The 16,544-nt window shown below is 44.1% G+C and overlaps 1 protein-coding gene across 4 annotated transcripts in view; it reads left to right on the top strand.

Moving 5' to 3' along the window:
* RXYLT1 (ribitol xylosyltransferase 1) overlaps window positions 1-11,011 on the top strand; it is a 153,492-nt gene extending 142,481 nt beyond the window's left edge. For all 4 annotated transcript variants that reach the window (XM_069629795.1, XM_069629797.1, XM_069629796.1 and 1 more), the window contains one exon: window positions 9,592-11,011. In XM_069629795.1, the coding sequence (XP_069485896.1) occupies window positions 9,592-10,012 (421 nt within the window). In that variant the 3' untranslated portion in view covers window positions 10,013-11,011. The remainder of the gene's footprint in view (window positions 1-9,591) is intronic.
* The last annotated feature ends 5,533 nt before the right edge of the window (window positions 11,012-16,544 follow it).

Genomic DNA, 16,544 nt, shown 5'->3' with positions numbered 1-16,544 from the left:
AGCATGACATAAATGACAAGAAGAAATGTTAACAAATTGCTTTTTCAGGATACCAGTTCGAGGAAAATGCATTTAATTGATATTACTCAAAAACCCTTGGCCAACTAGAAGTTGGTGGGGGAAAGAGAAGTAGATGTATGGCGGTGGCAAGGGGAACATAGTTGCGTTTAGCTACGGTTTCGAACATGCCAGCCCTTTCAGTTAAAGAGAGACCAGAGCCTTGCCAACCTGAGGTTAGTGGCCCCAAACGAACAGGTTTTAGTCCCTGCTTTCTGGTGTAAATAAAACTCCATGCATATTGCTTGGATGTTGGCAACCTTTGTCTGCACGCCTTAGGGTCATTCTGTGTTGGTATGTGTGACTTTTGGCAGGATGGTGCTGACTGTTGCTTAACCTGCAGGGTCCTAAAGGGCTTTAGTATTAGGACCTGCTGAAGGGATCTTCAAAGAGTATATGGTGGTTGTCTCTCTGGTGCGAGTGGTGCTGTAGAGGGTGATCTCCATGAGATGTCCTAGTGAAATTGGTTCTGGCAAACAGGAGTGAAGCATCCTCAGGCCCTTGGCGACAAGTAAGTGTGTCTAAAAAGCAATAGCCCTTTGTCTGTGCTGTAAGGAAGGCCTGGTATCAAACAGTGAAGACAGTCACAAGTGATCATAGTTCAAGGGTGTTTATTGAACTTCAGTGGGTTGGTTGAACACCTATCCAAACTAAATCTAAGAATGGGAGCAAGCTATGACCATCAAATAATAACGCAGTCCTAGTCGAGCCTGTTAAAATAAAAGGGCCTATATTAATAAACCTGTTGCCAATCCTTCTAAATACAAAATGGTGTGGGACAATAGTGTATACAAAAGGAATAGTGTTCCAGAAAAAATGTCGGGACGGTTGAGCACTTGGCTTCCCTTCCCCACGTTTTCAGCATGCGGCAAGGCAGCATGTTCAAATTAAGCACACACTCTGCCTTATCTGCCAAGATGATACAGTTCAAATATCAGGGCCTTCTGCCAAAGTCTCTTTTCCAATAACAGTGTCTTACTGCAGAGGGCCTGTTGTAACAAACTAATATCAAAGTTCCATACCTATCAGGATCTTCACATACATAAGTTGTCGCTTCCAGTGTTCATCATGGTTCTCCCTCCTTCGGGCTCGGACCCCCTTTTGGCCACAATGTTCAATCTTGGTCTCCCACGTTCGGGCTTGGACCATGCATCTCCCTCGTTCAGGCTCGGACCATGCATCTCCCTCATTCAGGCTCGAATCCTCTTAATATCAAAATCAAAGACTTTCAAATGTGCAATTGGTTTTGCTTCAACTGTCGCAGGACCACTTTGATTCACTTCACCCAATGTTCTTATCAATCGTCTTGCGTTTCTCTTGGCGGGATACTTTACAGAGACCTTCGATTGAGCACATTCACAGTGCTGGACTACTCTGTCAACGCTATTGTATCTTTCCTTCTCAAGTTTAAACATTCATCAGCAGTTTAGCTTTACTTGCGTCTTTCATCACACACGTTAAACAATGTTCGTTCCAGCGCTCGTTATACAATGTTGCTGCTTGCAACTTTGACTTCAACACAGACCGGTCTTGCATTGGTCTCCCCAACTCACCGGCTGTGTTGATCTCTCTGGGGCTTCTTTGTTCTTGGAGCCAATGACGATACCAACACAGCCGGCTGCAGCTCCTCCCCACCTTGGTTGGTTACGCGGGAGGACCTTCGGTATCTCAGGCACACCATGCAGGATTTTTAAGTCTGGTTTCCTGGCATTATGCTTTCTGCCTCGAAGGTTTCTTGAAAGTAACGGTTTCTTGCCAGAAAGGTCAAGAGTATTTCCTCTTTGCGAACCCTTCTTGGTTTGCTGTCTTTCTCCCCTCGTTCAGCTGCCGACTCGAAACTGCTGTTCCTTCATGTGCTTTGCTTTGCCCAGAGTATGCTCTTGTGCTCTCCAAGAGCACACAGGCTGTAGATCTATCCCCACCCTGTAGATACTCTCTCAGGGGCTATGCAACACAAAAACCAAACTCTCTCCCAGGTCATCCCTATCATGTCATTCTTCCCACCTTCATGTGATTATACTCCTAAACAGTTTAATAACATTTTAAGGAGGATGTCGAGTTTTGTGGACTTTATGGACAGGCACCCAGATCGACTATCATCCCTTAGAGATGCCTCACAGCCAGGGGCCTCAGCACACCAGCTCCCTGCCAAAAAGCCTCGTCTTGAGCCACAGCTTAGCGCCTCGACCTACCAAGACCCCTCTCAGGTCATGTACTCTGACGACCCCTAAGGGTGACCTTTGTAGTCGGGACCAATTTTATGACGGTGATGATATCTATGTAATACAGTCTCCAGACCACCAGGACCAGCCGGAAGCAGATTCTCCCATCGATAACCAACTACAATATAATGAACTACTACTAAATGCTCCACAACACTTTAACATCAACACTCAGGAAGCACAAGTCGACAAAGAATTTGTGGAAGACATTTTGGGAGACAAAACGTCTGCCACCCAGTTTATTCCGCTCCTGCAGTCTGAACAAAGATGCATCCAGCCCTCCCTACTTGCGCCTAGTCTCACAAGGGCGGTCATGCGCCTAGTCTCACAAGGGCGGTCAACCCAAGAATAGAAAAACTATTCAGGCCAGCGTCCACTGACCCTCTATATGTTAGAGGTCCACTTAAACCTGATTCATTAGTGGTCACCACTATGAGAAAACGGGCATGCACTCCCCTGGCGTCGGCCGAGGTCCCGCCAGACAAAGTGAGAAAATCTATACTTTCCGGAGAAAAATCACCTCTTCAGCGGCATATCAAACCAGAATCGCCAACAACACTACGCTTCTAGCTAGTTACGGCTGCCACAAATGGGATGACCTAGAACGCCAAGTCGAAGCTGTGCCCGAACCCCTGAAGTCTCAACTGTTAAATACTTTTGCAGAGGGCAAGCAGATCTCAAACTGCATCCTGAAAAATAACCTTGATGCAGCAGATCATGCAGGACGCATCCTTGAAGAGGGCACGCTCATCCAGCGTCACGCCTAGCTCAGACAACCGGGGTTTAAGTTAGAAACTCGGGCCACCCACCTAAACATGCCGGTGGAGTCTAATGTACTGTTTGGGAAGGCTGTCAAAGACGCCCTTAAGAGTGCTAAGGAGGAATATGACACTCTCAAATCCCTTGGCCAGTTAACAAACGAGCCCCATGTTCAAAGAAGGTTTCGGGGTCAAGGTGCTCAACGTTCCTCGGACTACTCAGGGCAGACAATCCTTATTGTGGGGCCCATCCCAAGGACAAACTTCCTCTTCCAATTTTCAAAGAGGAAATAAAAGGGCCAACGGAAGAGACAGAACCTCACCTGGGAGAGGCTCCACCCCTCTCTGCCAAACAATGACGCACCGGTACAGGTCACTTCCCATGCCACTCCAATAGGAGGGTGAATTTCGCACTTCATCCACGCATGGAAGGGGATAACGTTGGGAAAGTGGGTGTTGTGCACGTGGCAGGAGGGCATTGTATCAAGCTGTTACTAAAACCACCCTACCGGCTGCCAAGACAGAGGAAAATGTCAACAGAAGAAAAATGCATATTGTTGAAAGAAGTAAAGGCACTGCTAGAAAAGGACGCCCTACAGATTGTCCCAGCAAATCAGGTAAACAAGGGTATTTATTCATCGTACTTCCTTGTGACAAAGAAAGACCTTTCCATGCGCCCAGTGCTAGATCTGCACCCTGCAAACAAATGTCAAACCCCAAAAGTTTTGCATGACCTTGCTGCAAGGATAATCCCACTCCTAAAACGGGGGGGACTACATGGCCACATTGGATATGAATGATGCATACTTTTCCTATTTCAATGCTTCCTGCACACAGACAATATCTGCGTTTCAAGATAGCGGGAGTTCACTACCAGTTCAAGGTATCCCCCTTCGCCATTGCCTCCGCACCGAGTATTCGCAAAGGTATTCGCAGTAGTGGCAGCACACCTGCGCAGAAAATTCATCCCAGTATACCCTTCTCTGGGCGACTGGACGACTGGCTAATTACCTGGGAATCTCCTCAAATTTGCAAACAAAATACTCAACAGACCTTCTTCTTTTGAATCTTGGCTCCTCCATTAACGAAAAGAAATCGAGCCTAGTCCCCAGCCAAATAAAACAATTTCTAGGGGCTATTCTAAAAACGGAGAAGCTGGCTTTCCCCTCAAGAGTGCAAAACATGCTGTTGCAAGTACCTCACTACAAGGTCGGTTGCCAGATAACTTGACGCAAAGCAATGCGCTTGCTTGGAATGATGGCCTCATGAATTCACTTGGTTCCACACGAGCGCCTGTGCATTCACCCAATGCAGGAATGGTTAGCAAAACAATGGTCTCGGGCAAGTGGTTAGTGGGAGGATCAAGTGGTTGTTTTGCTAACGCTGGTACAGTCTCTTCGCTGGTGGTCCAGGGACAACCTGCTAAGAGGAAAACCCTGCCTTGTGTATAGGCGCTTTACAAATAAACATTAGCATACAATATGGAGTAAACGAACATAATTTTGAAATGCATAGAATTTGACATGCCCTCAAAAAGTTGGACAAATGAAGAAAGATTGAGTTTCTGGAAAATGAAAAGAAGAGCAGTGTTGAGATTGTCTCATTCTTGTACTCGGTTTTAGAGAAACACAAAGTTGGTCTTGCAGGTTGTAGAGGACAGGGGTATGACAATGGGACAAACATGGCTGGAATTTACAAAGGCGTTCAGGCTGAAATTCTTCATAAAAACAAATGTGCACTTTTCTCTCATTGTGCAGCACGTTGTCTGAACCTCTGTGAAGTCCATGCTCCTGAAATATGCAGCTTTACTTTTCCTTGTTTCCTTCAATCTTGATGTCCTGCATATGGCTTAACATTCTTCTGTCTATAGATCATGTGAACTGAGTATTACAGCAAAAGCAGCTCTCACTTTCAAATTCAGTGCAGCTCGGTAAGCAACTTGCGTCTGATCTTAGAAAACTTTGTGATTCATGGCCGAAAATACTGCATGAAGCAACATCAATTGGAACAAATGTAACCATCACATTCGAATTTCCAGCTCGACGGATAAGGAAACGGAAAATAATGTTTGATGAAACACCAGAACAGTCATTGCCGCCTAGCGACAGACTTGAAATACTTGAAGAAACCACTTTCCACAAAATGTGTTTTACAGAGTGGTTGATAATTTGGGTGAAGAAGAACAGAGTCAGCAGAACAGATTTATAACACATTTTGTGTATTGTGGAACTTCACCAAATGAATCCAGAATTTGTTCACAGCAAAGCCAACAATTTGCTAGAATTTTATAAGGAGGATTTTTCTGAAAAGCCCCTAGATTAACTTAACCATATGTGTAGTGTGGGGAACACACTTCTCAAACTCAGATTGTACAGAACCTGATCCTCTACATTTATTGAAAACGATATACAAGGAAAATGTGGAAAATGTATTTCCACAAGTCTGTGTAGGACTTCAGGACAATCACAGCGAGTGTCTCTACAGGGGCACGTTCCTTTAGCAAACTCTCATTAATCAAGAACCACCTACGGTCAACAATGGACCAAGAGAGATTAAATTGCATATATATTTTGTCAATTGAAAATAAATTGACTACCAAAAAATGATGTCTTCATTTTCAGAGAAGAAAGTTCGAAAGTGGAAGTTAGGGTGAAAGTAGGGTGGGGTGTGTTCATATAGTCCATTTTTGACAGGTAAATAGAGTTGTAATTCAAGTTACTTCAGAAAGTCACTTTTTAAAATAAAATGCATGCAAATATATATTTATGCACCAAGTCTAAAATAAACCTTTCTTTAGTTTAGAAACATGGCTTTGATTTGCAGTCATAATAATAAACCATATTCGGGTTCTTTGATACATGAAATCAAATGGAGATTTCACGCTTCACTTGGTTACAGTGCCACTGGCCAAGTGCAAAAAATGAAGGGGCTGCAACATATTTTCTGCCCTGGGCCTCGCCTCACCCTGTGATAGCCCGGCATGCTTTTGCAAGTACTATTCTCGACAAATCGGGTACATCTCGATTTTTGTCAAGATGTTCTCAGAAAACGTACTGCTGGTTAATAAGAATTTTTTTTCTTTGCTGCTTTCTTCCTCCTCTCGCGCATTTTTCTTTGGGTGTTCTCACATTTATAAGTTGGTACTTAAGCACTAGTACACATCTTTGTACTAACTATTGTCTTAGCCCATGTGACCCTTTCGCTAATGTGTGGGATAGGCTTCCCGGTTCAGGAAGGCCAGTTTTTCACGTGTCCCCGTCTCAACAAATTTCATAAAATCGGTATAATATCCCGGTTTTCAGAAAGGCTTAAAAAAGCAAGTTCCTCCGACTCTTATTCAAGCAGTGTGCATGATCGGTGTCAACTGCAGCAAAGACCGGCGTGAGGCATTGTGTAAACCTAGGCATCTTTCATGGTTGCTAGAAGTTCAGATGGGTCTGAAAAAGAGAGGGGGACGACGTGAACGGCAATGTGTGGAGAAGCAATTGGATGAAAGAAAATGTAATGGAGAGTGGAAGTGTTTGAGCAGAAATTCATTTTTGGGGTTCTCTGGGCCCATTCAACTTTTCCTGGTTTCCATTGTTTTTTTCATTTCCATTTTTTTCTGACTAGAGGGATTTCTACTATGTCACTCTGTCATTGCACCCCCTTTTTGATTTGCTGCACTAATCACCAAACAGAAATGGGGTGTTTAAAGCTCCCTTCCCCCATTTTGGTCCCAGTGTGATTCTATCACCTTGTAAGTGTGTTGTGGAGTAGGCTAGTGGCAGCTGTGATGTAGTTATGGTTACACCAACGTTTTAGACTTTTTTACTACATCAGTGGCCCCATATGGTAGCCATTTCTGTACTAATACAGATAAGCCCTGCTTCCAGCCCTTCTGTTTTGCGCCATCCCTTTGGCGATGTGGATCACATGGCACGACCTGAATAGCCGCTTTCCCGACCTGGGCTCATCCTGAGCCCACACAGTCCTCTTGCTTTTGGTGTAAACTGGTTTAAAGTTCTCTAGACGTTCCCCACCTACCTCCAGCTTGGGAGTGCCTTTGTTTAGCAACGTTTAGGGCCAGCCTGGTTGACTGGTATCCAAACTCTTTGTGTTTGCCTAGAATGTGGTTGATAGGTTAGTTTAGGCCAGCCCCTCATTGAATGTAGAATCAGTGGGAGGCCCTGTGCATTCCTCGGATTCATACCCACATTCCATGAAAACTGCAGCTTGCATCATGCCCCCTTCCGTGCTGGTGGAATCCAGAATAGGGCTTTTCCTTTGCTTCCTGCCACATGCCTACCTGGCTGGAGTGGCTCTTCCATTGTGGGATATGTTAATGGTCTGCAGTGCTGCCTCCCTGACCCAACTGCCAATAAAGATGAGTAGTCTCATTAGGCTAAAAATGCTGCTCCGTCTCATCTGCTGCCATTGCCTCCTTCATGGGACCATTCCTTGCTGGTTTGCTCCCCTGAGCTGGTGTGGTACCTGGGTTGCGTTCTTCTGTGCTTGTGTTGCAGTCTTTGTGGCTCTTGTCTTGCCTTGTGGGTCGTCCTACCAGCTGTCCTCCTTGTTGGTCATTTCCTTTCTCTGGATCCTTTCTGGATCCCGACCAAAGCTAGCCAGACCTAAACTCCACAGCCCAAACTCATTTGTGCACCAGGCTTTACTGGGCCCAATACTCTGCAACCACCTCTGTGAACTTGCACCCGGGTCCTGGGGTCCTGTCCACGTAATTTGTTCATTGTGCAGTGGTTAACTGGATCTTTAAACTCTTATCATCTCTTCGTGGCCTGCATGATCCAAACCATGGACTGCAACTCTTCTTGTGGGGGTCTCCCCTGGATGGTTGTCCCTTCTGGGCAATCTGTGCAGTGAAATGGGAGTTTACACCTCACAGGTACTATGGGATTTGGCCCAATTCTTTCCTATGAGAGAAGCTTTGATGTTTATTAAACTCCTTCAAAGTGACCTGCTAAGGTTCTGACCAGAACGCAGAGCTATTCTCCTGTCCTGGTACTGTCATTTCAGAATATTTCAGTGATTTCGTCCACATTTTAGTGTAATAAATCATTAGTTCACTCTGTGCGTAGGAAATCATGGTGCTACCATAACCATTGGTGGTTACGTTGTGTTTTATCCTTTTCTAGGGGTGAACTGTGATTTACTTGGGGCCCAGTAATGTAATCCTAATTTTAATAACTGTCTGTTGGCTCACGAGGTACTGTTTCCTATAATGTTGTAAACCTTTTCTTTGCTCCCTTTTATTACTTGTATAGGCATAGTACTTACAATATAGGAGTGTAACCTAAGTCCTTGAGTGAGCTGCAATCCATGCCATATCCCTTTATTTTCGTTTGTACTTCTTTGTTTGTCTACACAAAAGTACTTAACAGTGATTTTAACCAGAGTGATAGAATTTTTCATGAGTGCCAATAATTTAGGAACTACATTATGTAATAGCACTACCAATGTACACTACGCATGCATGTATTTTACGGTAATGTGTGGTATATTTTATTTTGCGTGTATGGAACTCCCCTCCTACTCTGCTATGCTACCCATTGGGAGAGATTGGTCTAGCTTGATGGCCAGCCTGTACTGTACAGGATCAGTTGCCTCACCAGAGGGCTGTGGAAAAACTAGCTTAACAACAAGGCATAGTTTATAAATAAAATGCAGGATTGGTGCCAGATAGGAAGTAATCGGAGTTATAGAAAAATGGATACACTCTTAATGTACCGTCATTGGTGCACCTCAGTACATCTTCCTACCAATCTCAAAAATGTCCAAACGCCTGCTGAAATGGTTGCTGTTATCCTAAAATGGCAGTGAATGAGAAACGCCATCATTCCATTTTGTATTATCTGCTGGCTTAGTCATTCTGTGATCTGTCACAAATGTATAAAAGCTTGGCCTTTATTGTCTGCTGTGTTGGTTTGCTGAACTGTGGTCCTTCTTTGGCAAGTCCCCCTTTTTTATCCAGATAATCTGCCCACCCTACAGACACGACCATCCCTCCCATTACATCAGTCTTGTGGAAATGATTACTGTCCACGTGGTCTTAAAAATGAAGACTGGCGGGGAAAGCCAGGGACTACGTGGCAACACAGGAGCACAGGATGATTGATTTACACCCCCACATGCGCCCTCTCTTGCTTTAAGTTATCTGCTGATTTTTGTGCAAAGCTTACACTGCTCCCATCACGTCACTCTCATCATCCCATTTAAATACGGAAGGGGGATCTTTGGACTAGAAGTGCAATAGTCCAGATGTGGAGTAACTTCAAAGCCTACACGCTCACCTTTGACTAGATCATGGATTGTCGGCTATTGAGGAAATTAATTAGATTTGATACAATAATCAGCAATAATTTAGGAATGACTACCTATGTACAGCAATGTGCTCTACCAATCTCAAACCTTTAATAGTTAAAAGGTAAACACAATATCGGAATAAAATCTGTAGTTTTGTGACAAGTATTGTATATTATTATTTTCCCCTATGTATTTTTGCCATTTGCCGCTTTTGGAAACTAACGCTGCCAATGTGCATGTTCCTTCTTTAGGTGGCAACCAAATGAGAGCAAGGACTCGTTAAGGAGCTACCAGGATGCTTTGCTAGAGAGCGACCTGACCCTCAGTCCGGTTGGAATAAACACAGAGTGCTATAGGATTTACGAAGCCTGCTCTTACGGTTCGGTGCCTGTCGTGGAAGATGTCATGACGCCAGGGCCCTGTGGCAACTCGACTGCCTTCCACAGCGCTCCGCTGCAACTGCTGAAGTCGATGGGGGCACCGTTTATCTTTATTAAAAACTGGGCTGACCTTCCAGCCATACTGGAAAAAGAGAAAACGATGAGCTTGGACGAAAAGGTTCAACGCAGAAAGAAGCTCTTGGAGTGGTACCGACATTTCAAAGAACAACTCCGGCTTAAGTTCACACGTTCTTTGGAAGATGCTTTCCTACCACAGACGAAAGAGGGGTAGTTCCCCACACCCCGATGCAGGGCGTTACAACTGGTAATCGCACACAAGCGGTGGGTCGTGTGGGCCTGTTTGGTGTGCTTTGAAACATAATGACCGCTGCTCCATCCAGATGATCAAAATGCAGCAGTAACACAAACTGAGTCCCAGACTTGAAATGAGCCGATGCGTTTTGTGCACTGCCTGCATGTGACTATGTATTCAACTCCAGGATTATGCAACTGGGCATGTCTAGTTCAGTTGTTCTGACGTTACACTACATTGGCCGCTTTTTATTTATTTGCGTTTATCTAATTCAAGAACAACGGAGTGCTTAATGGTTCCGTATTGTACTCTCTAGGGTCAGTGAGCAAACCCCGCCTGTCTGCCAGCACACGTGTGCTTGAATGTTCCTAGCTAGCTAAGCACATCTCGGCTGCAGGCCTTTCATCCACTAGAGGGTTGGCTTTCATGCACCTATATGATCACGCACGAGCTTTCCCTTAGCCAGTTGACGTTCTGCTCCAGGTTACATGTAATGCATGTATAATTCAGCTGGGATTTAAATGCAATCATGCCAGTCAGTGTCTTCTGCAAAGTATCTGGCAGATGGTCCAATAGTTCCAAGAGTGCACAAGGAAATGTTGCACGTTATGCATTTTATGATAAATGGCGGCATTCGAGGAGAAGAGGGAGTGGTCTTTCCGCAAGTGAAGGTGGAGGGGGGGTGTGCGCGTTCCTACCACCCCTAAATCAGGCCGCACAATTACCATGGAATTAAAGTGTGTGATTTTCTTTGGTCATTATGGCAAGCATATTTGTATAACCAGAATAATTGGTTGATGTTTTTTATTTAATAGCAAGCCGATATTCAGTCGTTCTATTTCTTGGCCAATGTTTTGATGCTCTTTATTTGTGTTTGAGGTATTTTCGAATGGAAACATTGGGAGCGGGCAATGAATCGCCAGAACTCCCATCCCTACATTTCATTAAAATAGACATACCCCCAGCGTCCTATCTGAACATCACTGTGTTGTATCTTTATTTGTTTTATTCTGTCTCCTACTGGTTTAGAGCAGCCCTGAGCTGCTAAAGCGTAAAACTCTGTGGTGTGCCAAGTACTTAAATCATTTCTCTGTACGATGTCGCCTCATGCATGGTTTAGCAAACTCCTGTATCACGGGTTTATTATGTCAAATTAAAAGGGAAGGCCTTGAGCCTATGATATCACACGTAAGGTCTGGCCTTTCTAGACATGCACAAAAGGCTACGAATATGTGTGGTAGGGCGAAAGCAGTTTCACTGGTCACAAACTGGTACTCCTCTCGGCACGTCTTAACCGCCCCTCCCCTCCCCTCCCCACCTTCCCCGTGCACTCACTAAAATGCTCTGAGGAAAGGAACCCCCCCCCCTTCCTCTCACCCAGTAAAAGGGCTGATGGAGAGGAGTTATCCACTGAAAAGGGCCAGTGATGTGGTCTCCATCTGCAGCAAATCCGGCAGGGCGTGCGCTTGGCTCCTGTGGCCCTCGGTCAGAGGAGAGCAGGGTGTTATTTGAAACGGACCATCTCCACAGCCTAATATGTTCTCATTACACTTGGGAAGACTACTTTGGTTAGAATACGCACCTTCCCAACCTCCACAGAAGCCCAGGCACCTATGAGGTCACAAAGACTATGGTTTCCTTTTACCATCTATCCGGTCCATGGTATTTGTGTGCCATTGGATTGAGATCATCAAGGTAGTCCACCAGACCTATTGAGGCCACGTGTGGTGATGCCACTTTAGATGCCTAAGACTCGTATGGCTTACCCAGGGTGGGAAACAAATGGTGCTTGGCCTCACACTATCCTATTCCACATTAACTATAGTGACATCCGCTGTCCTCTCAGAAGATGTTAAGCTCCTTGAAATCCTTTAAAGTTGCCACTTGAGAGTTATTTTTTATTTAGATTTTATTCAAAATGGTTACCTCAACTCAGCTTGTTGGAGCTACTGCGGTCCAAAAGTACTGATAATGCGAGCTCAAGTGTAGTTCAGGAATCCCTTGACCACACTTCCTCTTTGGCTTAAGTCCTGGGTCACTGTGGCCAGGACCCTCCAGCCTGGCTACAGAGTGCAGGGTCACCTACTGCTGGTCCGCCAGGTACTGATGAGGTGAAGAGGAGGATATTCTCAACTAGATGCGCCTCTTTCACCATCTAGTTGAAGATGCAATGGTAACCCAACCCTGCTGAAGAATGTTGTTCTTGCTTTCATATTTCCAAATAGTTGTGAGTGAGGGAGTAAGACAATTTCTATAGAGAACACTGCTGACTTGACCGCTACTTGGGTCTAAAAAAAAAAAATACATTGCCATTCAACGCAGCATTCTGGGTCTAGCAGCCAGTCTCTTGGGGCATCTCGGCTCTTCATGCATTGCCACCAAGAAGATAGCTCACAGTCCCCCTTTTGACAAGAGGTCAAAGGTCACTTTACTGGCACTTCTCCCTCTCTCTCCTCGACATCATCCTGCATTAGTCTCAGGAGGATAGCTGAGGGGCAACATGCTCGTCTTGGAAGCACAATGATGCAGACTAACACAGATGCGATCCCTGGGTCCGTGCTTAGAAACCTCTGGATATTAAGCGTGTTATAAATAACCAATTATAATGGATACCACTGTGTCGTCAGATCTGCTGCTTGATGTGTAGATATGCCTAGAACTCAATGGGACGGAGAAGATTCTTCTATGGTAAACCAGCATGGGGTTTATTCTCACTTGTTCAAGAATGGATGAACTCTGCATGCAACGATAGACCTATGCCTTTTTTATTCATTTATGAAAGATGATCACATTGGCTTCAGATGGTGGATTGTCTCTGCACCATCCATCTTCAAGATGCATAGAGCCGTATCTTGCTGTGGAAGGCACACAAATATTTGTGTTGTGTTATTACATTATTCTTATATGTGCATGGGGCAGAAGTGTCGTGTCAAACGTCAATTTATTTATTGGGTATTTTATAATGCGGTGTCTAGTTAAAATGTCGAATTTCAAATGCAAAAATGTCGAAAAAAAGAATGCCGAAAAAAAATAATAATTTCGAATGTTTTTTGAAAATGTGTTTTTTTGGGGGGGGTTTAGCGAATCAAAATCCATTGTAAATGAAAAAAAGTGGGGTTGGGGGCACATTAAAAAAATAAACAAAACAAAACAATTTTTTTCGGCATTTTTTTCGACATTATTGCATTCGAAAATGTCATTCCACATATTAACTATAAACCTTATAATGCACATATACACAATACAAGAGGCTTTGAGTTCTGAGCTGGCCAAAATCCATGACCATGGTGGGAGTTTTCTTTGTAACTTCTAAAATAAGCACAATGTTCACCAGCACAAACGGCAGGGCGGGAACAGTTAGTGCAGTAAGTGCCAAGCCTTCAGCACTTTCGAGGAGGCCAAGTGATCTTGTATGGTGCACATTCTTTGGGAAAGACTGATACGAAGATGCAAGGCTTCGATGAGAGGCATGTTCGTCTGATTGGTGGTGTTGGTGGAGGGTAGTGCTGAAGTGTGGCAAATATAAAATGGAAGGCCCAGGTGGTAAAAGGCTTGTGTGCCATGCAGAGAGATTTAAATATGTTTGCCAGGAGGGATCCAGTGCAGAGGCTAGGGCCGGAGTGATGCAATATGTTTCCCTTAGGGCAGGGGACTGCAACCTTTGGCTCCCCAGATGTTTGGACTACAACTCCCACCAGCCCTAGACAGCACAGTTAATGGTGAGGGATCATGAGCGTTGTAGTCCAAAACATCTGGAGCGCCACAGGTTGCAGACCCCTGCCTTGGGCGGAGGAGAAGGCGGGGAGCCATATTGCAATTTAGCAGTGGGGAAAGCAGGTAGGCAGAGGTATGCACGGTTCCCATAATTGGTCTCGCTGTGTTTGAGGGACACATTTGCACACTTAATTATCAACGTGTGTCTAGTAATTTCAGAGAGAGAAGGGTTTCAAAATATGAAAAGACAAGTTGGGATCACAGACGTGCACTAACGGTATCTTTCCACTAGTTTTTTTATCGGGCACAGGCGCCAGACTACAGAAATTCTAATGCATTCATATTTTGTTTTTTTACCCCACACAGGATCCGCAAAAGACATGTCCAGAACACAACAGTACACTTTCATATACCTTTTGTTATGCATCAATTGTCGCACAAATGCACACTGGATGCGTTTCCTGATGTGTACGAAAGTCTACCGCAAGAGACAGCGCATGAAAAACTTTATTTTTCTTTTTGGATTTAGTTGAACAAAGTCAACCTTTCAAATTTTACATTAGCCAGTATATTTTGCATATTACATAAAAGGAAGTAAAAAGGAACCTTTTAACAATTTGTCATGCATTTCAAGCTATTAGATATACAAAAAAGTATTTATAACATTTAAAACCATTCTTTGAAAACGAGAACAAAAAAATTAAATCAAGCCTTCCCATGTGGGACAAAGTAAAAAAAAAAGTAAGATTAAACCGTGCAAACTATTGAAACTAGTATGTTATGATATCGAAAAGAAAATTCTAAAGAATAGAATTACAGAAACATTTGTAATCAAACCACATATTTAAAGAAATCCAATTATTAAAAAGGCATATTCATATAACATTAAGATGGTCATTATCTTCATGTAACGAATGTGAAATGTAATTCCAGTAGATAGACCATTACCTTCGTCAATGAATCTTACATCTTCATGGTTTGAGCGTCATAAACTCATATAACAATGTGGAACGTGTAAGATTGAGAGACTGCAAAACAAAAAATTCACAATGGCTATGTTGGTTGATAATCAATGACAATTAAACAAGGCAGCCCAAAGACTGTCAAAACTCCAAAGGGTGAGAGTATCGACACTCTCTCCCGAACCACAGAAGCTGAATAGATTCGACCCTCCCACCGTGTCCCTGATGTCAGAATTATCAGGAAACCATGTGGCAGCCAATAAGGGGAAGAGGGATTAGGGAGAGGTTGTGGAGGAAGGGGATTAGGAAAACCGGAAAGAGGTTAAGGGCAAACATATGTGGATAGTTATGGGGGACATTGGGAGAAAACATACATAAACATAAACCTTAAATCCTGCCACTTGACCTGCCTTACTCCACACTCCTACTATAAACCTATAACCTAACACGTCATATTGTAACCTTTTCAGACATGGAGCAGTGTCTTCACTTTGCACAGTTTATGATAACATGAAAGCAAACATAAGTGTACAAACTCGCATTGAGCATAGCAAATGAAACAAAACAAGGGTGTCACCCTCCATGGAAAACACATACTCATGGCCCTTCAGGCATGCAAAGCCACAAACAGTTAATATAGAAGCTGTAATCTCCATCAGAACCCCCCCCAACACCCCGCCCCTCATGTGTTAGTCTCTTGAGCAGTTTTGAAAGAATACCCAATGGGGGTGTTGGCATGCTACTGCCACCTACATAATGTTCTTAATCAGACTCAAAGAGCACACACTTGAACACATACATGTTGCTAGGTCCTTTAAATCAGTGTAACCGGTCTGGACCACTTTCATAATATGCACATGTATTCCCTGTAGTAGAGGTCACTTGCAACTTAAGCAAACCATATCAACTCATAGGATATGCAAGTACTTATCTTGGTGTCCGAGCGCCCCGCGGAATCACCCGGACCTGAAGAGATGACACAGTGAAAATGCCTAGCAGCGACTCCTCACCGCTGCAACCCCGGCTGCCGTTGCACTGCGCTCATGAACATAGCAGTGCTGTGTACTCCTTGCCGCCTCAGAAGCCTCCTGACTTTAAGCTTACTGCCACGGCCCGGGATAGTAACCAACAGTCCTCCGGCGTCGGAGGGCTCACCAGAAAACTTCCTGCATGCCGGTGTGACAGTCCGTGCCGAACGTTTCAATAATCCACACCTGGGCACGGGCGGCCGGCATGTAAATAGACCCGGTAATCGCATTCAGCTGAGAAAGCGTGCATATGTGGAAGGACTACAGTTCACTCTCAATGCTGCTGGGAATTGTAGTTCCTTCATTCTATACATGCCCAGCTAACGTTTCCTTAATCCTACATGCCTCCTCCTTGCCCAAACATGGAACCTGACAAAGACTTTGTTTGGGAGTGGTTGTGCGATAATCAGTAAATGGATGAAAGAAGTATTTTTTTCTCACATCCAGCATGTGAGAACATTCTGTCATGAGGTGTAACATAGTTTCCGGTTCAGTTATTTTCTAACAAAATCTACAGATATTCTCCTCATGAGTTTTTTTTAAATTTATTTTTTACGTCTAGCCAAAACATCTTTCGTCTCCCACAGGATTAAACCTAAACCTCATCAATTTGTTCTGAGAGAAGGGGTAGGGAACTTCATCAGATAAGGTTCAACAGTGTGTAAGTTTTTTGGCAAGAAGGCATGCTGGTCGAAAAGGTGTAATTTACTACAGTTAGTTCTTGTATCTATCCAATCTTGGAGGCAGAGTTTTGTTTTTGCTCTGTTCGGATTAGAGCTACGTAAAGACTCAGATACTTGGGTAAAT

The sequence above is a fragment of the Ambystoma mexicanum genome, chromosome 12 (assembly GCF_040938575.1).
Source record: "Ambystoma mexicanum isolate Mex_15411 chromosome 12, UKY_AmexF1_1, whole genome shotgun sequence".
In the NCBI taxonomy this organism is placed as follows: Eukaryota; Metazoa; Chordata; class Amphibia; order Caudata; family Ambystomatidae; genus Ambystoma; species Ambystoma mexicanum.
Note: the sequence above shows the minus strand (reverse complement) of the source record. Positions and strands in the feature narration are given on the sequence as shown.